The sequence below is a fragment of the Dendropsophus ebraccatus genome, chromosome 3 (genome assembly GCF_027789765.1).
Source record: "Dendropsophus ebraccatus isolate aDenEbr1 chromosome 3, aDenEbr1.pat, whole genome shotgun sequence".
Taxonomy (NCBI): Eukaryota; Metazoa; Chordata; class Amphibia; order Anura; family Hylidae; genus Dendropsophus; species Dendropsophus ebraccatus.
In genome coordinates this window covers 123,065,411-123,089,648 of record NC_091456.1, presented here as the reverse complement: position 1 = coordinate 123,089,648, position 24,238 = coordinate 123,065,411, and the positions used below count along the sequence as shown (strand labels likewise).

The window sequence follows — 24,238 nt, the reverse complement described above, 5'->3', positions numbered from 1 at the left end:
GTACAATCCGCGCTCTTGTAACAGCGCGATTTAGTTTTCTGCTGCGGGGTGTGTTACCATCTATTCCTTCCCCCTACGCAAAGGTTCCGCTTTCTGCCCTTGACGGCAATCATGGCCACTGCAACCAAACTGATCCAGAGGCTGAGGAACTGGGCGTCTGGGGTAATGTCACCGCTCTCTGCTGGTTTCTTATTCATAGGATCAAGCTGGTGTTAGACGTAGTGCTAGTCAGGCCAGGATTAGAGACCGGCCCTGCTGCTAGCTCAGTGTAACAGTCTGTAGGTGATGAATATGTCAGTGGTAATTCAGTCAGTCACTCTATGTGTCCAGCTGGGGGACGTTGTACACTGCTAATAGTGACCATTATTCTCCGCTGGTTCACATCTGTGTGTGGCAGCAGCAAACAGGTGGCCAGTCTGCTGCACTTTGGAAATGAACCCAGCTCCACAGACCCCGTTGACTTTAATGGGGTAAATGCTAGGTGCACACATCAGACATAATAATCCTAAGTACATTACTGTATTAATATGCTTACCACATGGACGTCACAAGACAAAATGGCCCCCGTAAAAGACATATACCCCGACATATACATCACAGCCCCATGATGTTAGTATTACCAAATTCCCCCACCACCAGTCCCAGTATAGGCCAATATATTAGTTCTATCAGATTTAGCCCTGGCATGGTCAGGCTGCTTTCCCACACAACACAGGTTTTTTTTTTAGAAAAATGCCACTGCAGTTTTTGCATCAAAGCTGAATGTGGATTAAGGGTATAAACCCACACACTGTATATGCAGAGTATTTACTGCTGCGATACGCAGCAAATACGCAGCAGATTAGATCTAAATAACTGAACACAGCATCAAATCTGCTGCGTGTGGGTTTGCCCACACACCGTATACGCAGCAAATACGCAGCAGATTTGATGGTGTGTTCAGTTATTTAGATCTAATCTGCTGCGTATTTGCTGCGTATCGCAGCAGTAAATACTCTGCATATACGGTGTGTGGGTTTATACCCTTAAAAGGAATGGGAAATAGAAAGGAAGGACTTGTACTATAGTACAACTTTGAAAAACTGTGAGCTCTTCTTGTAAAGCGCTCTTAACCACTTAACGACCGCGGGCGTATATTTACGCCCTGCGGTCGGTAAGGACGTTCAGAGCGGGGCCGCGCGGCGGTCCCGGGTGCCGCTTGTAGCCCGGGACCGCAGGTATTAGCGGTGCCCTGGTGTCTAGTGGGGAGATCGCTCCTCCGGGACAACCTCCGTTTCTGAAGCCGGCCGGGGACCGCTCCAAGATGGCGCTGTCCCCGGCTCGGCACTCGTTTACTTCCGGCTGCAGCAGCCGGAAGTAAACGAGTGCCTATCTCATGGATCTCTGCAGCATATCTATGCTGCAGAGATCTCTATGAGAGATCAGAGCACTTATACTAGAAGTCCCCTAGGGGGGCTTCTAGTATAAGTGTAAAAGTAAAAAAAAAAGTGTCATTATTAATAAAAAGCCCCCTCCCCTAATACAAGTCTGAATCACCCCCCTTTTCCCAGGTTATTAATGAAAGTAAATAAATAAATAAACAAACATGTTTGGTATCGCCGCATGCGTAATCGCCCGAACTATTAATCACATTCCTGATCTCGTACGGTAAACTGCGTAAGCGCTAAAAAATCCCAAAGTGCAAAATTGCGCATTTTTGGTCGCATCAAATCCAGAAAAATGTTAATAAAAAGCGATCAAAAAGTCGGATATGCGCAATCAAGGTACCGATAGAAAGAACACATCATGGCGCAAAAAATGACACCTCACACAGCCACATAGACCAAAGGATAAAAGCACTAGAAGCCTGGGAATGGAGCGATTTTAAGGAACGTATATTTGTAAACAATGGTTTTAATTTTTTACAGGCCATCAGATACAAGAAAAGTTATACATGTTACATATCGTTTTAATCGTAACGACTTGTGGAACATATATAACAAGTCAGTTTTACCCCAGGGCGAATGGTGTAAAAACACATATCCACTAAAAACACAAAATGTGTTGTTGTTTTTTCAATTTCACCACACATTGAATTTTTTCCTGCTTTTGCAGTGTACTTTATGCAAAAATTCAGCCTGTCATTGCAAAGTACAATTAGTGGCGCAAAAAATAAGGGCTTATGTGGGTTTCTAGGTGAAAAAATGCAACTGCTATGGCCTTTTATGCACAAGGAGGAAAAAACAAAATTGCCCCGATCCGTAAAGGGTTAATCCAAGTTACTCTTAAACCAAGGTACCACTTTATATAGAGAGATATATCCAGGAGACATCAGTTTGATACTGTGAATTGATATATTGGCATACTAGGACTGCTAGTTGAGGAATTTATTAATACTTACATCCTCAGCGCTGTGATGTATATGTCTTATGGGGGAGGGTAAGTTTATTGGCTGGGGGTTAGGGCTGGACTAAATGGCCCAAAAAAAAAAATCTGAAATACTAAACATTATGGACGATTCTTCATTTAAATCTTGATTTTCTTTTTTATTCTAAATAAACAGAAAATGTGTCTACTTGTAGACAGCCTCAGATACAATTTTATAGGTGTTTGAGGCAGGAACTGTACTACCCCTATATTAAGTGAAAACTGTCTGTCATTACCGGGCACTATGGCTGGCAATGTTATGGGAATATTGGATCATTACACACCGGTAGAAGTAAGAGGAACACCGCTTTGACTGCTTTGAGGGACAGGGTGACACTGTTGTACAACCTATGGTGCCTTTACACAGACAGATTTATCTGACAGTTTTTTTTAAGCCAAACACAGGAACAGACTATACACAGAGAAGAGGTCATAAAGGAAAGGTTGAGATTTCTCCTCTTTTCAAATCCATTCCTGGCTTTGGCTGTCAGATAAATCTGTCTAGGTAAAGGCAACCCTAGAAGAGAGGGCAAATACTTCTATTATTACTGTTTTAGGGGTGCAGCTACATCAACTGTTTGGGGGAGGGTCAAAGATTCTGTGCCAATAGGCTCCTGATTCTGAGGCAGAATAAAGTGGGTCCTGAAAATGAGACCAACTGTACTATGATGTCACTATAATGTCACCATTGAATCTAAGAAGCTGAGGACAGATCCCACAAATTTTGAAAAGTTCCCTAAGTTCTGAAAGGCTTCTACCTTCTACCATCCCCTGAGCCGGGGGGGGGGGGGGGGGGGGGGGGGGGGCATTTACCCACCCACCTCTGGTAGTGTCATCCTTCTCTTTTAACCTGTCTGTGCTGCAGCATGAGTAACTGTGTCACTTACATGCTGCAGCACAGGAAGAGTTATACAGCACATTTCAATCTCTTTGGCTCTTGACTTCTACGCTGAGTCCTGTCCTGCACATTTGTCTACTTGGAGGCAGTCTGAGAAAAGTTGGAGGTTATCGGTTGTTGGTGCACAGTGCATCGGTCCAACCTCAGTTCTCGCTGCGGGCAAGTAGAGAAAAATACGGGACAGTACCCAATGTAGAAGTCAAGAACTGAAAAGATTGAAATGTACTATTTAACTCTTCCTGTACTGCAGCATGTAAGTGATACAAAGCTTAATTATTCATGCTGCGGCAAAGGAAGAGTAAAAGAGGAGGAGGACGTTACATTAATGTCACCTCGTCCTCCGCACAGAATCATGCACATTTATTGTTTTGTTTTTTCCAAAATCGAATTTGTGATATTTAAGATTATATTTTAAATTTAAGTTGCCAATAATAAGTTTGTATTAGGGTAGCTTCACACGTACCGTATCGCAGCTGATTTTCTGCTGCGGATCCATAGCAGATTTGACTAAATGAATGAACACAGCATTAAATCCGCACAGTAAAATCCGCTGCGGATCCGCAGCAGATCCACAGCGGATTTTACAGTGCGGATTTAATGCTGTGTTTACTCATTTAATCAGATTTGCTGCGGATCTGCAGCAGAAAATCAGCAGCGATACGGTACGTGTGAAGCTACCCTTAGCTTGTATTTGTCGGTAGTATTTTATTATTTGGCATGCGCTGCATATTAATAAAAATATATACATGTATACACACCCTGGCATGAACAACCCTGTTAATACCAGGAGGTTTATTAACTTGTTTCTTGTATTATTTTTTTTTTTAAATAGCATAATCTTCAAGAAAAATTACAGCTACGATATACAGAAATAGCAAGAAGGTAAGCATTGGCAATGTAATAACTGTACCAGAGATGGCAATTGCAGTCAAATCTATTATATATTAGGCAGTTAGGCTGCATTCCCACATTTGGGTCACTGCATGTGGGGAAACCAGGCCCTCATGCGGTCACCTATGGAGGTGCACAGTTGCTGGGATTGATCAACACAAGGTTTCAGCCACATGGGGAGACAACAATGTGGGCATGAAGCCTTAAGAGCACTGAAATCACCAGTGGACAGCCTGCAGCCTTTTCCCTACAGCAATACCAAAGATTGCTGATAGCCAAAGGCTTCTACTGATCCTAGAGGTTTGCTTTAGGATCAGCCATAGAGAAATAAATTGTCTCACTGCTTCACTGCAATTTTTTTGTGCTAATAACAGTATTTAAGAACTAACACTTTGGCCCGTTTCAAACAGCTATAATATAGCCACATTTTAGTAGGAGTTGTTACAGCTACTCATATTCACATGACTCCTCTTTCCAACTTACAGGTTGTAGGTGCTGTATGTTGTGGCTTGGTTGACAACAACTGTGGCCACATGTAGGTGAATTTCTTCCTTAGTGCAGAGTAGTTAAAACAGACGTGGGGAAAGAGCATTGTTCAAGTTCCTGAAAGGCTTAGTGTCTATACTCTGTGACTGTAATCACTATATACGAGAAAAGATGTGGCCTCATCAAGTTCACAAATCTTTCCTGCTTTCTTACAATGATGCCTTTCTTCTGTTCTCCTTTATATAGTTTCTCATTTACAGTTTCTTTCTCCAGTGTGCAGAGCTTTAGTCTACATAACTCCTGATCTGTTCATGTCATATCCAGACCATTAGATATTTTTGATTGACAGCACAGCGTCACCAGTTCCCCGACCCCTGCCAGCCTCCTGCAGCTCCCGCTCCTGCAACATCATGTTGAGAAATGCTTGTTCAGCCAGTCAGTGACTGGGATAGGACACCACTGTCAAGCAGGTACTTCCCGCCAGGATGTGACAGATGCAGGAAACCAGGAGAAACTGGAGCCCAGTGGCAGTCATGGAGATGGTGACACTGCGCTCTGGGGGCACTGGGACTGGTAAGTATAGATTCTTTATTATGTCCCCTGGCGGCCCTGGATTTTTAGATTTGGCTAGAGTTCTCCTTTAATTTAAGATTAGACTAAGCAGATTTTATTGGAAAAATGTGTTACCTGTCAAGGAAAATGCTAGCATCCTTGAAAATGATGTAGTATTGTAGTTGAGATGTAAGGATTCAGTTGAAGAGCATATAGTAGTTGTCCTGTTTGAAACAGACGTGACCCAATAGGATTTTTGTGTATTGTAGGGATCCCTTCGGTTTTACACCTCAGATGGAATGAAATAATATTTTTCTGTTATCACTACAGGAAGTAGCAGTGCCACTATATGTTCATTGTGTCGCTTCATACCTCCTTAACCAGTTGGGTAGAAATAGGAACCACCTGTGTAGGATGGCTAAACATCTACTGTGTACTGGAATGTGTGTCATGCGGAAGGGCATTTTTTCCTAATAAGAGTTTGTATTAGTAAATGAATAGTTTTAAATAGAGTTTAAAATAATTCATAAAATGTTTCTTCAAATTAGGACTCAGCCTCCACCAAGTCTTCCAGTGGGTCCAAGTCACAAGTTTGCTAACAACTACTACTACACTCGAGATGGACGTCGGGAAACTGGACCTGCAACTATCATTATGTCGCCACAAAAGGCTCTGGTGTCTGGGGAATCCTCACCAAGGTAAGTGGAGACAATGTTCTTACTGTCCAGTGTTACTGACAGTGACGAGAAAGGTACTTGGTATAAAAAGTGTCCTGCTGTTGGGTCCCCAGCAAACTACTGAAATCTATGTTTGTATCTGTCAGCAAGTTTGTAATTCATGTGTAGCTATGATGTGGCAGTTTTCCCATATGTCTATCATAAAGATCTGCTGGCAGGATACTGAGTCTGAGACTCAGATTTTCTTTGGATAACCTGTTAGATCTTTAACATAGATTAGAAAAATTGAATATCTCTCAATGGCACCATTTGTTTGATAGAAAACCATTGGCATATTTTGCCTTAAACTTTTTCTCGTCTCTCTCTTTGTAGTTCTGATGTGACCATTTCAAAAGCCATAAAGAAGCCAGTAACACCAGGACCATGTCCTCCTAAGCTCACGTTGTCAAGTGATGAGCCATACCTGTGAATGAGGCATGGGAAAACTTTATCTGAAATATATGCATCTGTATAACTATTGTATTAATAAAAATGAAAATGATTTAAAAGAAAATGTAAAATGTTTTTTTAAATTTAAAATTAACATCATCTTGGTGTTGTTATTTTTTTATAAAATAAAATATAGTGTTCCTAAATATAGGAGATAGGCTCCAAAGCCTGCAATGGAGCCTGTTCCCTGTAATTGGTCAGACTGTGCTCCAAGGAGGGGGGAAAAGTGCACTTCACCTGGCTATAGCTAATGATCGGAGAAGGTCTCTGCACTGAGTATTTTTCAACCAAAACCAGGAGTGAATTGAAAACACAGAAAGACTTTGTTCACTCACTGTTGAGATTTAGTGGATGGCCGCCATTTAATGGCAAATAATTAATTGCCATTATTTTAAAATAATGTATGTTATTTGCCGTTAAATAATGGATTTTTACTAAATTTCAACGGTATGTGAACTTTGTGTTTTCAATCCACTCCAGGTTTTGGTTGAAAAATACTGAGCAAAAATACTGTGAGGGAACATAGCCTTACACCAGGGGCGTCAAACTCAAATACACAGTGGGCCAAAATTAAAAAATCAGACAAAGTCACGGGCCAACCATGATAATTATTGAAGCGTGTATGCTGTGGTGCTGGCTCTGTCAGTGGTGTGCGTCTCCCGTGCAATATGATAAATGACATGACATGATTAAACCCCAACCCATATAATAGCCAGTCCCCCAAAAAATTGCCCCATGTAGTAGCCAACCCTCCAATAGTGCCCAAATAGTAGCCAGCCCTCCAAGTGTCCCATATAAAAGCCAGGCCTTCCCAATAGTTTCATATAGTAACCAGCCCTCCCTTATAGTCTCTTATATAGTAACCAGCCCTCCCCAGTAGTCTCATATAGTAGCCAGCCCTCCCCCTTAGTCTCTTATATAGTAGCCAGTCCTCCCCATAGTCTCTTATATAGTAGCCAGCCCTCTCCCATAGTCTCTTATATAGTAGCCAGCTCTCCCCCCATAGTCTCATATAGTAGCCATCCCTCCCCATAGTCTCTTATATAGTAGCCAGCCCTCCCCAGTAGTCTCATATAGTAGCCAGCCCTTTCCCATAGTCTCTTATATAGTAACCAGCCCTCCCCAGTAGTCTCATATAGTAGCCAGCCCTCCCCCTTAGTCTCTTATATAGTAGCCAGTCCTCCCCATAGTCTCTTATATAGTAGCCAGCCCTCTCCCATAGTCTCTTATATAGTAGCCAGCTCTCCCTCATAGTCTCATATAGTAGCCATCCCTCCCCATAGTCTCTTATATAGTAGCCAGCCCTCCCCAGTAGTCTCATATAGTAGCCAGCCCTCCCCAGTAGTCTCATATAGTAGCCAGCCCTTTCCCATAGTCTCTTATATAGTAGCCAGCCCTCCCCTGTAGTCTTGTATAGTAGCCAGCTCTCCCCCATACTCTCATATAGTAGCCATGCCTCCCCATAGTCTCTTATATAGTAGCCAGCCCCCCCAGTAGTCTCATATAGTAGCCAGCCCTCCCCCATAGTCTCGTATATAGTAGCCAGCCCTCTCCCATAGTCTTTTATATAGTAGCCAGCCCTCCCCTGTAGTCTTATATAGTAGACAGCTCTCCACCATAGTCTCATATAGTAGCCATCCCTCCATATAGTCTCTTATATAGTAGCCAGCCCTTCCCAGTAGTCTCATATAGTAGCCAGCCCTCCCCCTTAGTCTCATATAGTAGCCAGCCCTCCCCATAGTCTCATATAGTAGCCAGTCCTCTCCCATAGTCTCTTATATAGTAGCCATCCCTCCCCCATAGTCTCATATAGTAGCCGGCCCTCCCCATAGTCTCATATAGTAGCCAGTCCTCTCCCATAGTCTCTTATATAGTAGCCAGCCCTCCCCCATAGTCTCATATAGTAGCCAGCCCTCCCCATAGTCTCATATAGTAGCCAGTCCTCCTCCATAGTCTCTTATATAGTAGCCATGGTGGGCCAGATGTAATTAGAACTCTGAATTGCCTGGCGGGCCAAAAATAATGGCACCACAGGCCAGATTTGGCCCTCGGGCCAGAGTTTTACATGGCTGCCTTACACTGACATATCTTTATTCTTTGGGTCATTACAATTACTGCAATATCCAATTTATACAGTTTTTACATTCTGGTACTTTATAAAAATGTAAACTACCATATTCTGACCCATTTATCTTTTTATTTTGTGGGCTCATTTATTTTTTTTTTTTACGTGATCTGTAGTTTTTATCAGTACCATTTTGAGGTAGATGGAGCTTTTTGATTGCTTTTTTTAAATTTTGGCATGTGATGTGACCAAAAATCTGCCACCGATTTTCTGAGCGTGCCTGGGACATGTCTATAGACCATGGAAGCACCATGCTGTGGAGGCCAGAGCTTTGGGATCCTGTAAACAGTGGGGTGGGGGATTAGTGCGGATCCGCTGCGGATACGCCCAGTGTGTTTGTACCCTTAGGGGGAGATTTATCACACTGGTGTAAAGTAGAATTGTCTTAGTTGCCCCTATTAACCAGATTCCACCTTTCTTTTTTCAAAGAATCTGTGAGGAATGAAAGGTGGAATGATTGGTTGCTAGGGGCAACTAAGACAATTCTACTTTACACCAGTGTGATAAATCTCCCCCTAAGGGTACAAACACACTGGGCGTATCCGCAGCGGATTTCTCGCTACAGATCCCTGCCCTGTGCACTCTATGGGCAGACAAACTCGCAAGTATGTCAGCAACCTGCGCCGTTAACCCTCGGCCGCCAGAGCATATACATCACCTTTTTCACGCTCCGGCTTGCTTCGGGGTTTCCCAGCACGTCCCGCTCGACCAATCAGTGTGCTGCCCCATTTTATAAGAATGTCTTTACACACACCGGATCCATAGCGGATTTCACGCTGCGAAATTCGCTGCGAATCCAGTGTCTGTTCATCCCTATCAGAATGCATACTCGCAGCGGGATTGACATCCCACTACGTGTATGTTAACCCCCCCACCGGCCAGAGCTTACATCATCTGCCCCCCGCTCCTTTCTGCTTTGGGGCTGGACCGCTGCGGGTTCTGTGTCTGAAGTTACCCTTTCGAATTTTTCCAGATTTGATGTGACCAAAAATGATTTTATTTAAAAAAAAAAAATAATGGAAAAAGGGGGGTGATTTAAACTTTTATTATGGGATGGTATTTTTTATTTATAAAGAAAAACCTTTTTTGAGGGGGAGGGACTAAGTTCACTCTACGTATAATTTCATTAAACAACGCCCTTAGTTGCTGCTTTGCAACCATGGCCGTTATTTAATGAAATTGCCGCTTGCTTTAATTGCTATGGAATCCCAACTGGAGTGTATACACTCAGGCCGGGATACCAAGTGGCCGCACAAAAAACTGACATTTAATGAATAGCGGCCACGCAAGACTGACAGAGCAGACAATGTAAAATGCGGCCCCAGGCGCACTTTACATTGTTGGCTATGGTGATTTGGAATGCGGGAACACCGGAATGTGCCTGCATTCCAAATCAAAAGAAATTAAGTTCATCCGGTAGTACCGGCTGGGATGAACTTCACTAACACTGGCTGTTCTTTGATACAGCTGTGTCACAGAACAGCTGGTTTCATGCGCTGTGTGAACCCGGCTCTACACTAATTTGTATGAGCAGTGCACTGATTTGTCATAGAGATCAGAGCAGTCCATATGTACTACATTGATCTTTGCAATCAGTGCTCGATTACTAAGGGCTGCTGAAGCCCATAGTAAATGATTGCCTAGTTGTGATCAGCACCCGTATGGCGGATAGCCCCTTCGTGATCGCAGGGGCGATCTCACCACTAGACCACCACCGATCCTGTTTTATCAACATCCGTTCTGACAACAGCATTTAAATGGTTAATTAGCCGGCATGGCCACAACGTGAGCCCTCTTTACCCCCTTATGGATCTATTGGCGCACGTCATGGTTCCTCAAGGAGTTATTGAGGACATTTATCATATGCACAGTAATTTTTTTTCTTTCATTAGGAGCAAGGGCCTTGATAAATTTTGCTCAATTTTTGTTGTCCTTTTTTGGCGAACAGCTATGCTAAAAACTACGCTAGGGTCTAACTGGAGTAATGCTGCACAATTTTTATAGCCAATGCATTTTAGAGACAAACATTAAAAATCATGGGTATAGAAAAAATTCATCCACCAAAAAGAGGAGGTTCCAGCAGACGCATATTATAAAAGGGGTACTCCGGTCCGAGGGTAAGCTATGGGCGGTGAAGGGGTGGTTATAGACGGCGGAGGTCACTTACCTCCCCGGGTCCAGCGCCGGGTCCCGGATCGCGCCGCCTGGTACACCTGTCCCGCGGCAGCTTCCTGGTGTGAGCTGCCGCATGAGACGTGACGTTTCAAGGCAGCTCAGCCATTCAGCGGCCGTAGCGGTGTTCCGCCTCGGCCGCTGAATGGCTTAGCTGCTTTAAGACATCATATCTCATGCAGCAGCTCACACCAGGAAGTGGCCATGGGACGGGTGTACCGGGCTGCGCGTTCTGGGACCCGGCGCTGGAATCGGGGAGGTACGTGACCTCCGCCGTCCATAACCACCCCTTCTCCGGCCATAGCTTAAAAATACCCCTGGGCCGGAGTACCTCTTTAAACAGAGTCTTTTTGGATTTTCAGACTTGCATCTAGAGTACCGCAAGGTGTGAATGCTAGACATGATTTGATTCTAACTTACTAATTACCTGTTAATAATCTATACAGAATTTATGTGTCCCTGTTCACACTATAGGAAGTAGGTTGCAATAATATAATTTAAGGATTTATTTTTAAATCTTGCAACTCTATATGTATATTGTTGTTTTCCATGTGTTTGGATCTAAATGATGTAATCAGATTTCTGCTATGGCAACTAGGGATGGTCCGAACCCTCCGAGGTTCGGGTTCGTATGAACCTGAACGCTCGGCATCAGATTCCCGCTGTGCCCGCTCCGTGGAGCGGGTGGATACAGGGGGAGGACCGACTGGAAAATTGGGATTACGGCTATGGCTGTATCCCAGTTTTCCAGGCGGTCCGCCCGCTGCACGGAGCGGGCAGACAGCGGGAATCATTACCGAGAGTTCGGGTTCATACAAACTTTTTTTTTTTATCAGATTTTCTTTATTAAAAGATGTTGTCCTCTGCATTTTAACCCTTTTTTATGTTGCATCATGTTAGTGAACACTGGATCACTTACACACTGCAGGAGTTAAGCAGAAGGACACGGCTCTTATCTTCCCTTTGCATCCCCGGGCCCCTCTCCTGCATGGGCCCCATAGCACCTGCCTACCCTTCCTCTATGGTAGCTACGCCACTGCCTCCCTGCACTCAACTATATGTGAGAGTTAGGGCACATACAACCAAGATGACAGTGTCATGCACTGTACAGTGTTTCTACTTCTACTTTGTGAACTAGTACGTCTATTAGTTATTGCATTATGATCTGCCAGTAAAAGAAAGGCCTCCACTGGATTACGCCGGAGATCCCTTGACTGTATGCCTGGCGCATCAAGCCAAGGGCCCCAAATACTCTCAAATTTTTTTGGATGCCTTTCTTTTTTGATATACCCCCTTTTCCAAGCGGACCACCACATTAAGTCTAGCTATCAGTTCCACAATAGTAGGTGCGGTCTCCTGAATCCAGTACCGAGCAATTAATTTACACGCCTGGTACAGAATTCAGCATATAGCCAGTTCGATACCTGTGGGTTCGTCTTCCTCAGGCACCAGACCAAGTATACATTGTAGGGGTTCCACCGGCACAGCAACCCCATACCACAATGTACATTTTGCTTTGCTCTGTCTCCAATTTATGCTTTTAACATGTGTTGTTAGGGTCCATTTACACAGAAAGATTATCTGACAGATTATCTGCCAAAAATTTGAAGCCAAAACCAGGAACAGACTATAAACAGATCAGGTCATGAAGAAACACCTGAAATTTCTCTTTTCAAATCCATTCCTGGCTTTGGCTTCAAATCTTTGGCAGATAATGTGTCAGATGATCTTTCTGTGTAAATGGACCCTAACTTGTTTTAATTATGGATCATGTGATGGAAAAATCTGTATGTATAAATGTAGGCGGTTTGTTTTCCATGCTATACTCAGTTGTGACCAAGGGGCGGAAAACGCCGAAACGTGTAAACGTGTTTTTGCATTCCTGTTTTGTGAAGATTTTTCTAATAAACAAATTGCATTTTACCCGAAGAATGGGTGCTGGACATTTTTCATATTCCTGTTCTCTGTTTATAGTCTGTTCCTGGCTGTCAGATAAATCTCTTTGTGTAAAGACCCCTTAGGGTATGTTCACAGGTGGAACTTTCCGCCACAGAATTCCGCCTGTCAGTGTCCCGTAGCTTATCTATGGGAGAGCATGCACTCCTCTGTTGCCACGGCTCTCCGCTCAAGGAAGTGGAATGTCACTTCCTTGAGCAGAGAGGGATAGCAGCAGAGGAGTGCGCGCTCTCCCATAGAAATGCTATGACACACTGAGGCAGGCGGAATTTCGCCTATTTTAGTGTGAACATACCCTTACTGGGTAAACTTGCAAGATGTTTTGGATGTGAATTAATGACAGCCCTAAGTTCCTTGTTACTGGAGAACAGAAACTGCTATCTGAGGGACCATTTTGTTGCACCCAATCTTGTGATTGTTAATGTTTGCAAACCAAAGCTATTTACCTTGAGACAGATTGATAGGAATATGCGGGTATGCGTCCCTTAAAGTGACACTGTCACCCCTCTTTTGCATTATGACTTCTCTACACAGGTTTAAAGGTTAAATTTTGCAGTTTTCATAACTTATTTTATATCATACGTCATGATGCTCGTTCCAGTCAAAAGTGATCTTTTATCATCTGCGGATTGTGCTACCTGGGTGGGGCTTCACAGCCGCAGCGCCATCGTAGGCTCTGCCGCTCCGTGACATCATCAAAGCATAGACCACGGCCTCTTAGATGGCCATTGTACGGGCCACCCCCAAAGGTGTAGGTCAGACCATACCAATGGCTGCTGAGGGGGTGGGGCCTTGCACTGATGATGTCACAGATGGGCGGGGCCTAAGGTGATTGTGTGGGCGGGGCTAAGAGGTGCTGCGGCCATGAAGGGGGTGACAGTGTCACTTTAAGTCTAACAGTGATAAAGAAATATTGGGGTAGAACAAAGAGCAGTAGAAATTTACGTTGATTGTCTATTTTTATTTTTAATTTTTTTTATTAGAAATTGATTGAGGTATGTCAGGTCAACTACCAAACTCCATTTCCATTCTGGTTTTGATGCTTGGCTGGACTAGGCACATTTCTTCAGAAAGTATTTCACCAGCTGTGAGATTATGAAACTTTAGAATTTGTGAAGAGCCTTGGTTGTAGACATTTGACAAACTCTATGAGATATGCAAAAGAAGGGTCAGTGGAGTCTCAGTTACGAGTCTCAAAACATGGGAATAGCCAGATATCCCTCCAGGGGAGGGAAGCCTATTACCAAGGGGGTGCCTTCCAGTGGGGAGATCACCAAACCACCCTGATACGTAGCCCCTTAAGTCCCACTCGGGACTTGTCGCTGGTCTCCCTGAGCTCAGCGATTGCTGTGTATTGTTGGTCTATTTTTCATTGCCCCTGTTAGCCAGAATCCTACTCCACACTGACGAGGGGCAACTACCCCGAAACAATCGTCTGTGGATGGATAACAACAGAGTCCAACAGCACTGAGTAAAAAAGATCAATGTAAGGTAACAGATACACGCCTCACCAGACTGGATCAAGTCCGATAGCAATCCTCAAAATGTAAAGAGACAGCATCCAAAAATAGTGAAAAAAACGTGTAGCTTTATTCACCAAGCCATGCCTGCCTGGCTTGGTGAATAAAGCTACACGTTTTTTTCACTATTTTTGGATGCTGTCTCTTTACATTTTGTGGATGGATGCCTGCCTTGGTAAACCCTTGTCATGTCGCAATACTCGCTACAGAGTTAGACTTTGACGTAAAAGGGCCACCCTGGTATTTCCCTATTTATGTTCCAATACTCGCAACCGAGTGGGACTTAAGGGGCTACTTTTCAGGGTGGTTTGGTGATCTCCCCACTGGGAGGCACCCCCTTGGCAATAGGCTTCCTTCCCCTGGAGGGATATCTGGCTATTCCCATGGTTTGAGACTCTTAACTGAGACACCACGGACCCTTCTTTTGCATATTTAAATTTATAGGGGGCAATGCATCAGTGGAGACTCTTTAGTGAGTACTCCATTTGCTCAATTGGACTGCATATTCATTTAACCCATTGTGTGCTGCCTGAGGACAACAAGGAAAGATTATTATTATCCTGGAATGTTAGTGGAATGGAGGAAAGAATGTGCCATTAGGCTGTGTTTACCAAACTACATTTGCAACTGAATTCACTCTGCAAAATCCGCTGCAATATGTGGTTATGTACTATGGCTGTGCATTTTTACAGCAGATTTTCAATCCGCTGTGAAAATGTAGCCATATCCTCCTTAACTAATCATCTGCCGGGTCTTTAAACAAGACAATACATTACCTGTCTGCACGCCAGCTTGCTTCTCCGCTCAGCCAATCAGTACACTGTGGCGGGACAACACACTGATTGGCTGAGCAAGGCGCCAGTGACCCATGAGCCTTAGAATCAAGGGGGAACACAGGCAGGTAACGTATGATGCACAGAAGATGATTATTTAAGGAGAATGCGGCTACATTCTCGTATCAAATTGAAAATCTGCTGCAAGAATGCAGAGCCATATGGCATAACTGTACCGCATATTGCAGTGAATTTCGCTGCGGGACTTGCGAGAAATCTGTTGCGAATGCAGTACGTGTGAACGCAGCCTTAATGAGCGTCTGCTAGTCACTGTGGGTATTTTAGGATAACATCAATAAAAAGATACCAGCATTAATATTAGAATGATAAGCAGAGGCACAATATCATTCTGTTCTTTCCTCATATTCTTGTGAAGTGTTAATATATGGTAATCATAAAATTTGTTTGAATCTTAAAGGGAACCTGTCACCATGAAGGAGCCCCCTTCAATTGGCAGAAGTTCATTTCCAGTTGCTGACCAAATGACAGGGAGTTTGGAAGAGAGCCACACTAAGGCCCAGAATGCTGTCAAAAAGACCGGACACCCCTTTCTGTGGCAGAACCTACTCCTGCCAGTCCACCTCAGAAATATAGAAGCTGGTTCATAGAAAAAAAGAGTAGGATTGGAAAGTGCAAAGACAATTTGACGTCCAAATGCAGAAGAACAGTGTCTGGAATGTGCTGTGGTCCTGGAATTTGATAAAGGTACAGGATATGACTTTCTAAAGGATGTCCAGCCTGGCTGTGGGTACTTTGTGAGTTGCCACTCTGTAAAGAGGGACTACCTCATGGACTACATACACAATCTTGAACCAGATGAGGAGATGGAGTACAGTCCTATGCAGTGCCTGCACGAATGTTGGGCTTCTGCCATGACCCGGCTGGTTGTGTTAACGTAAACCGAACCTGAGGTGTGGGAGGAAGAACAGCCTATGCAGGCCGTTAGAGACTCTTGAGGGTCTGTGTTTGACACCCTTCCAGTCCCCAGTTTAATGGAGTCCCCAAGTCAGCAGACATCATCTCATCTGCTCCTCTAGTGGCAGTCCCCAAATCGGCAGAGACCATGTCAACTTCTCTTCTAGTAGCAGTCTCCAAATTGACTTACCGTCTGAACTTCTCTAATGGCAGACCCTGAGTTTGCCGATGCTATCTTACCTTCTGCTTTAGCGGCAGTCCCCAAGTTGGGACACACCGTCTCACCTTTTTCTTTAGGGGCAGTCCCTAAGTCGGGACACACCCTCTCACCTTACGCTTTAGGGGCAGTCCCCAAGTCGGCAGATGCCATCTCACCTCCTGTAGTGGCATTTGTTCCCCTAGAACCAGAGGGGGTATCTTCCGCCATATTGGCTGCCACTTGGTCCTGCATTGGCGAGATGCCGGTGGGAGAGTTAGAGAGCCTCTGTTCCCTTAGCCAGTTCAGATTTATGCTTATGTAGGCCCAGTTGGCCAATGTTTCAAAGTTGTGCCATGTAATGTTTAGGAAATGTGCCTGGTCATTACACCATGTATGTGGCATTAAAAATGCCTAATATTATAGGGTGTTTAGTTTTGTTGGAGTTTAGTGTGTTAAAAAACATGCTACTACTGTGATTGCTACTGCTATGTTTTATAGAAGATAATGTTTAGTTACTATTTAATGCGGACACTCTTATGGACACTACTTGCTATGTACTAGAGGACCTCTCTTTACCAAAAGGGACTTATTCGAAGTAAACTATACAGATTTACAGTGCCAGAACTCTTATTTTATCTCTTCACCCCTACAGCAGTCACCAGATTCTTTTTTACAGGTCTTTATAGGATAACTGTAATATGGACGCTGTGTCAGGTGACTCTTAAAAGTTAAAGGAGTACTCTAAATCATAATGGACGCTGATTACAAGTGCTGTTTGCAACTGCCTTATCAAGGACTTTAAGAGTATTTCCCATTGGGCAGAGGACCATTCCACTTTATAACTTACAGGGGTTTGCAAGAAATTAGAATATCAACTAAAAAAATTTTTTTCAATATAAGAATAATTAACCCAAAACACCTGCAGTGACTTCCTAAGTGTTATAAAAGGTTCTTTAGTTTGTTTCAGTATGCAACACAATTAGGGATGGTCCGAACCCTCCGAGGTTCGGGTTCGTATGAACCCGAACGATCGGCATCAGATTCCCGCTGTCTGCCCACTCCGTGGAGCGGGGGGATACAGCGGGAGGACCGCCTGGAAAACTGGGATACAGCCTATGGCTATGGCTGTATCCCAGTTTTCCAGGCGGTCCTCCCGCTGGATCCGCCCGCTGCACGGAGCGGGCAGACAGCGGGAATCATTACCGAGAGTTTGGGTTTGTATGAACCCGAACTGAACTCGGTTCGCACCATCCCTAAACACAATCATGGGGAAGACTGCTGACTTGACAGATGTCCAGAAGGCAGTAATTCACACACTCCACAAGGAGGGTAAGCCACAAAAGTTCATTGTTAAAGAAGCTGGCTGTTCTCAGAGTGCTGTATCAGAGAATATTAATGGAAAGTTGAGTGGAAGGAAAAAGTGTGGTAGAAAAAGGTGTGCAAGCAACTGAGAGAACCGCAATGCCATTCAAAAATTTATAAGAGATTCACAAAGAGTGGACTGCTGCTGTGCCAAGGAAAAGAAGAACTGTTTTCAGATGAAAGTAAATTTTGCATTTCATTTGGAAATCTCGGTCCCAGAGTCTGGAAGAAGAGTGGAGAGACACACAATCCAAGCTGCTTGAGGTCTAGTGTGAAGTCTCCACAATCAGTGATGGTTTTGGGAGCCAGGTCATCTGCTGGTGTAGGTTCAATGTGTTTTATTAACACCAAATTTTACAGCACTTCATGCTTCCCTGTGCTGAAAAGATTTTTGGAGATGGAATTTTCATCTTCCAGCAGGATTTGGCACCTGTCCACATTGCCAAAAGTACCAATACCTGGTTTACTAACCACAGCATCACTTGATTGGCCAGCAAACTCGCCAGACCTTAACCCCATAGAGAATTTATGGGGTATTGTCAAGAGGAAGATGAAAGGCACCAGAGCCAACAATGCAGATGAGCTGAAGGCCGCTATCAAAGCAACCTGGGCTTCAATAACACCTTTTCAGTGCCATCAGCTGATGACCTCCATGCCACACCACATTGATGCCGTCATTCATGCAAAAGGTGCCCCGACCAAGTATTGGGGCATTTACTGTACAGACTTTTCATTTGGTCGACATTTCTGTGTTAAAAACATTTTTTTTTTCAGTCGGTTTTATATAATATTCTAATTTTCTGAAATACTGACTTTGGAGTTTTCCTTGGCTGTAATCCATAATCCTTAACTTTAACAGAAATAAACGCTTGAAAAAGTTCACTCTGTATGTAATGACTCTATAGAATATATGAGGTCGCTTCTTAAATTGAATCACTGAAAAAAAAAAATTTTGGGTTGATATTCTAATTTATTGCAAACCACTGTATGTTTCTATTTATTGTGATATTTTTGATATTGTACTTTGTGAATATTCACATATGCTGCTGTTATATTGCATAGGATTTATATGTGTTATATTTGAGAGAGAAATCTCCTCTTACTGACCCATCTCTGTCTGGTTGCCATTTTGAAGGCCCTCCAAAAGATAAAAGACGTTTACCGGTTGTACCTGATGTCCCAGTTAGGTCACTCTTGAACCATAATACTTTGTCTCCCTGTTGGCTGATTTGTACTGCATCCCTGGGGAAGTTATAAGAAACAGAAAAACTTGGTCCCTGGAAATTACAAGATCCATCAATATCACCAATACCTAGGTGCAGTCCCCCTTTAACCTCTGAGGCCAATCTCCTAAGAAGAGAGTTATAATAGTTTTCCCATTCAGAAAAGTGATTTGGCTGGTACCTTGGGTTCTCTTTGCCTTCCTCCGTCAGCCACGGGGAGACACTGTAGTGATGCCGGGGATTGAGGTGCCATGTGGGAATGATCTCCCGGACTGGTAACTGACATCTGCGCATGTATCGGAGGGCGGGTGCGCGGTATGTGGTTTTCTGGCATATATGTCCCATTGAGGGATTTCCGTCAGAGAGGAGCCGGATGTCTAAGAGCTTTTGGCACACTGTTTTTTATTTTGTTTTTGCTCTTATTTTATTTTAACTTGAGCACCTTTGTATGCTTTGTCTCTGTTTCACTTTGTTGGGTCCAATGTCTGGACCGCAGTTTGGATGTTTTGTCATTTCAAAACTAAAGTTATTGTCTTGAAAATGTTTTCACTAAATATATATTAAAAAAAAAAAAAAGAGTTATAGGAACTGTCCAATAAGACTTTTATTGGTTCAGCATACTTTCTTCTTATTAAAAGGGTTAACTTCACCCAGGAGAGCAGTGAACGTTGGCACATCACTGACGTACAATGAGTCCACAGCTCTCCTGGGTGAAGTTAATGCTGTTAGTCTTGTCAGTGTACATAAGGTGGCCTGGTCTAAAGCTGTGTCTGGCATCAGAATAAGTGTTATTGTCAATGACAGTTATTCTTCCACACACAGTTTTAAAACAGGCCACCTGATGTAGCCTAACAGTTCACTCACTGGATTAACTTCACCCAGGAGAGTTGTGGACAGCAGTGGATCACTGGCGTACAACGATTCATTGTAGGTCAGTGATCCACATGCTGTCCACAGCTCTCCTGGGTGATTATAATTCGGTGAGTCACCTGTCATATTACATCAGGTGGCCTGTTCTAAAACCATGTCTGGCAGCAAAATAAGTGTCATTGTGAATGACAGTTACTCTGCTGCCAGACATGGTTTTGGAACAGGCCACTTGATGTAACCTCACAGGATTAAATTCGGCCAGGAGAGCTGTGGACAGTGTGTACTGACATACAAAGTGACAGGACAGAAGCCATTTCACAGCTAGACAGCTTACACTACTACTTTCAAACTATCCTCTATCTGCCCCTGCCACCTAATCAACTTTCTATAGCCCTCTCTATTCCTGCCTCTACCTATGCCCCCCTGGCTAGTGTAAATATACGTGTTCAGTTCACTGTACAGGAGCTGACTTGTTTTAAGATATATATGAAAAAAGTGTGAGTTTGCAGGGGGAGATGCCTTTGCCTGGCTACAAGAAATTATTGTTAACTCATCGCAACCGGGCTTTGCTGTAATTTGACCCTTTCAAGACCTGGGCAAAAATTAGCTATATCACTTTAATTTTTCTATCTACAGGACCATGTAATGCACGGTTTCTCAACTCCAGTCCTCAAGACCCACCAACAGGTCATGTTTTGAGGATTTCACATGTGATATAATTATAATTAGTGCACCAATAACTGCCACGGCTGTTCGTTGTATGGGATATCCGCAAAACATGACCTGTTGGTGGGTCTTAAGAACTGGATTTTTGATACACTGGTGTAAGGGCTTGTTTTTGTTGGGGGAAGAGCAACATTTTAAGTCCCCTTGGGACCAATCAGGGAGATGCATGATGGGAAATGTAGTTTCCGCCATCGCGGATATAATTGGCTTTTAGAAAAATTTGTTACTCAGGAATGGAAGCAGCTAGAAAGACACTACTCAGGGGGAATTGGTGAGTAAGACCAGCTAACATTTCATGTTTTCGCTCTTAGATGAATAACTCCTGTAATGCTGCCTGAACTCCATGTCATCAGGGTGCTCCACAGTGGCTTTTGCATGTAAGTTTTACTACATGGTAAAAGGTGTAACAAAAGGACAACCCCCTTCCTTCACCACATTACAACATTTTTGTTTTTCAGTTTCAACTCACAAATAATTTGTTTTCAGATTCACAATACCCCGACACATCCAGCACTCATCCTTCAAAAGTAACCATTAAAAACATCGCTTTAAACTAGGCTATAACCTATAATAGTTCTACAGCACACTTCGGCACCACTAACTGGCTGCCCTTTACCCTCTGTCTCCCTCCCCTTACCTTGTACATTGTAAGCACTCGCAGGAAGGATCCTCCAAATACCAGTGTGCCATTTACCTGATTCATGTAACATGTTTTGTAGTGTTCTGTTTGTCACCCCCTATTACTTGTATAACACTCTGGAATAAAACTCTTATTAAAAAAATTATATTTTATGGAAGATATAACATTACAAAGCACAATTGGTTCTTGGAGAAAAACACAAAAGCAAAAATTGACATAATACTTTTACAGTTACAGCATATCCTTTAAATATAACGATTATTTATCTTTAATTATGAAAGGAGAAGTAAGGAGGGGGAGTAAAAAATCATTATAGGCAGGGGTGGGGGGGGGAATAAAAAAACAAGTTTTAGTCACCTGTCCCAGTGCCCGCACAGAGCTGCATCCTGCTCCTGAATCCTGCTTTCTGTCTTCTGAGCTCCTTGCCGGCCACATCACCTACCCGGCTAACGGATGCTCTGCTCAGTGAAGACCACGGCCATCACTGATTAGCTGAATGGGCTAAATCCCACCCACCAGTGACGTGCAACCCGGGTCGTGACAGGGAGAAAATGACAGCCAGTGTGTTCCAGGAGTTCCATGATGCAGCGCAAGCATATTTGCTTTTTCAATTTCCCTCCAACCCGGACTTCTCCTTTAAACTACCTTACTCCTATTAACCTGACTGGAAAAGAGATCTATAATTTTAAAAGAGAAAAGATGTGCTGCAGATTTCAGCAATTTATTTAAAGTGAGCCCACAGATTAAAATGTGGCAAGATAGCATATTTTAAAGGTTTACCTATTTCTGATTCTTTGGGAAACCAAAAAAAAATTGATATGAGAATAGTTTTCCCGAAAAGTTTTCCCGTCATATGGGAATTACAATGGGGGGCATTGCCATGGAGATCCGAACTTCCGTTGACAGCATGAAATTCACCGCTGCTCTGGCAGTGGCCCCCTCGTGATAGGTACTTAACAATATTTAACAAAGGTATAATATAGTTAGCTGCTGCATACAATATACTTTCTATAGTCCATGTGGCAGTTTTTTTGGTCTACTAATCAGTGTATTGTCTTCTGTCACAGCAGGTTTTTATCTTTTCCATGATTCTTTCTTTAAATCTGATTTCTGTACCAATTTTCATAACACCGGTACTTTCATGTGCTTTTAGTTTTGCATAAAAGTCTGAAAATCTGTTGTAAAGTATGGATATTGGCATGCCATTTAGAATTATCCCAAAAGATATACACAAAAAAGCTACAATACGCCCCAAAATCGTATCAGGAATTGTATCACCGTATCCGACAGTAGAAATGCTGACCTGCAAAAAAGGAAATAAAAACAAACATACAACATTTAAGCTAGGGATATCACAGTAGACTTAAGTTTAGGTAATCACACAAACATACCATACTTTTGTGGCGTTACAAAAGTATATAAACATTTCCTGTGAAAATAAATTATTTGGGTACCTTATATTAAAACGCTAAATTATAGCAAGTTTTATATAAAACTAGTTTAAACATACTAGAACAACCTTCTTTTTGATATTTTTGCATTATTCAATTGCTTTCATTGTAAGCAAATATAATATTGTTATTAATTGTAATGTTAGCTTGAATAATGTTGCTTAAAAAAAGGAATCAACTGAAAAGAAAAACTTACTGCTGCCCACCACCAGGCATCTGGAATACTGGTGAAATTAGTTCCAGGTATGTCATGTTCCACAGAATGCATTAGAGCAGAGAAAGTAAACACGCCCATAGCAATGAACAAGAACAAACAACAAACTTGTTGGTAGCACTGACGGATAGTAAAACCAAAAGCTCTCAGCCCAATGGAATGACGGGCTAGTTTTAAAATCCGAAATATCCGCATAAGCCGAATTATTTTCAGGACTTTTCCAAGTTGTCCGACTCTTTCCATTCTTTCTATGTCATCAGGATGCAGATGCACATATGCTTCTTCTGAGAACCTCTCAAAAATAATCTGAATATAAAATGGCAATATAGCAATAAGATCTACAATGTTCAAGACAGTTTTTAAGAATCGTTTAATATCTGAAGTTGATAACAGTCTCATGACATATTCAGTGGTAAAGAAAATTACACAGGCAATTTCCACGTGTTCCATATAGGATACACCATAGAGGTTCAAATGTTTGAGTTCCTCCACTGTACTGAGACACATGGTTACAACAGAAATCAAAACAAAAAAACTGGATAATATGGCTATAATTTTAGCTGGAATAGAAGAATATGGATTTTCCACTAAATTCCATATCTTTTTTCTCAAATCTCCAAGCCACTTGCCTTCAAAATGCTTTTCATGGTCATGACGTTCAAGTTCAGCTTGGAGATCTCTCTGTATTTTAATATTCTCTTTCAATTCATCTTGGTGTTCTTGAAACAGACTACGACAACAGTTATGTGTATAATTTATATGAATGCCCCAGTATTCTATTTCCTCAACAAAGTTAAGAGGGCATAGCTCGTCCATTATCCATAATATTCCACTGCGATAGAAATGGAAGATATAGCAGAAAACTGTAGGATCTCGGTCAAAGAAATATTCATTCCTCTGTACTGAATAGTCATCACAAAGATCTAATCTTTTTATTGGATCAGAACAAGTGGCAATTTTTCCAATTCTAGTAACTGGGTATTTTGCTGCTGCTAAGCAATCAATCTGGAATATTTTTCCTCCAACATTGAGGTTGAGTATGAAAGGGTTGATATATTTTTTTGATGAATCAGATGCATTTTGGCCTTCACGTTCCGAGCTTCCCCCATTAAAAGTAGCAAATAAATCTCCTTTGTAAATATCCGTTAGACTATGAGTATGCTCTCCAAGGTTGATAGTGGTAGGAAAGGTTTTTCCTCGAGTACATACCTCCTTCATGGTTTAAATTGTCCAGTTGCAAAGTAACTGATCTGTTAACATATATTGCCAGAAGACAATACAATGTAGTGACTGGAGAACAATCCTTTTCATGTGTGCTCCTTAGTCCTCAAACAACTGTTGTGCTTTGCTCCAGTGTAATCCGTTTCTGGGATAAAAGAGGATAAAAGGGATGATTTAGTAAATGCTATTGCTGTGGCTAAAAACAGATTTTCTTTAAACACTATAATAGGATTGTCTCGTGCCAAATGAGTATACCATGTGCAGGAGAGGCTTATTTAAAAGCACTATGTAAGTTGACTGTATCCAGCATAATATTTTTTAAGCAGTTCCCTGTAAATAAGTTTTAGTTGTTTTGTATATAGGCATTTCTATCTATACTATTACAGCAAACTTGCCAGGGCTCACATACATG

The 24,238-nt window shown here is 42.6% G+C and overlaps 2 protein-coding genes across 2 annotated transcripts; one reads left to right on the top strand and one right to left on the bottom strand.

The window, feature by feature from the left end:
• Positions 1-46: 46 nt before the first annotated feature.
• NDUFA7 (NADH:ubiquinone oxidoreductase subunit A7) lies at positions 47-6,463 on the top strand. Its single transcript, XM_069962620.1, has 4 exons — positions 47-162; positions 4,137-4,186; positions 5,782-5,931; positions 6,283-6,463. Exons 1-4 carry the CDS (start codon positions 112-114, stop codon positions 6,377-6,379), a joined length of 348 nt encoding a protein of 115 aa, XP_069818721.1. The 5' UTR covers positions 47-111; the 3' UTR covers positions 6,380-6,463.
• Positions 6,464-21,979: 15,516 nt separating this feature from the next.
• Positions 21,980-23,823, bottom strand: LOC138786541 (potassium voltage-gated channel subfamily V member 2-like). Its single transcript, XM_069963524.1, has 2 exons — positions 22,588-23,823; positions 21,980-22,243 (listed from the first exon to the last, which is right to left on the bottom strand). The coding sequence occupies exons 1-2, from the start codon at positions 23,821-23,823 to the stop codon at positions 21,980-21,982; spliced, it is 1,500 nt and encodes a 499-aa protein (XP_069819625.1).
• Between the last annotated feature and the right edge of the window lie 415 nt (positions 23,824-24,238).

What these genes read in the sequence shown, in the direction of transcription:
- NDUFA7 (XM_069962620.1), top strand. Translation starts at nt 112, where the DNA reads ATGGCCACTGCAACCAAACTGATCCAGAGGCTGAGGAACTGGGCGTCT. An exon ending in TGAGGAACTGGGCGTCTGGG is followed by an intron (nt 163 to 4,136) that starts GTAATGTCACCG and finishes TTTTTTAAATAG; the next exon opens with CATAATCTTCAAGAAAAATT. An exon ending in TCTGGGGAATCCTCACCAAG is followed by an intron (nt 5,932 to 6,282) that starts GTAAGTGGAGAC and finishes CTCTCTTTGTAG; the next exon opens with TTCTGATGTGACCATTTCAA.
- LOC138786541 (XM_069963524.1), bottom strand. Translation starts at nt 23,823, where the DNA reads ATGAAGGAGGTATGTACTCGAGGAAAAACCTTTCCTACCACTATCAAC. An exon ending in ATGCCTGGTGGTGGGCAGCA is followed by an intron (nt 22,244 to 22,587) that starts GTAAGTTTTTCT and finishes CCTTTTTTGCAG; the next exon opens with GTCAGCATTTCTACTGTCGG.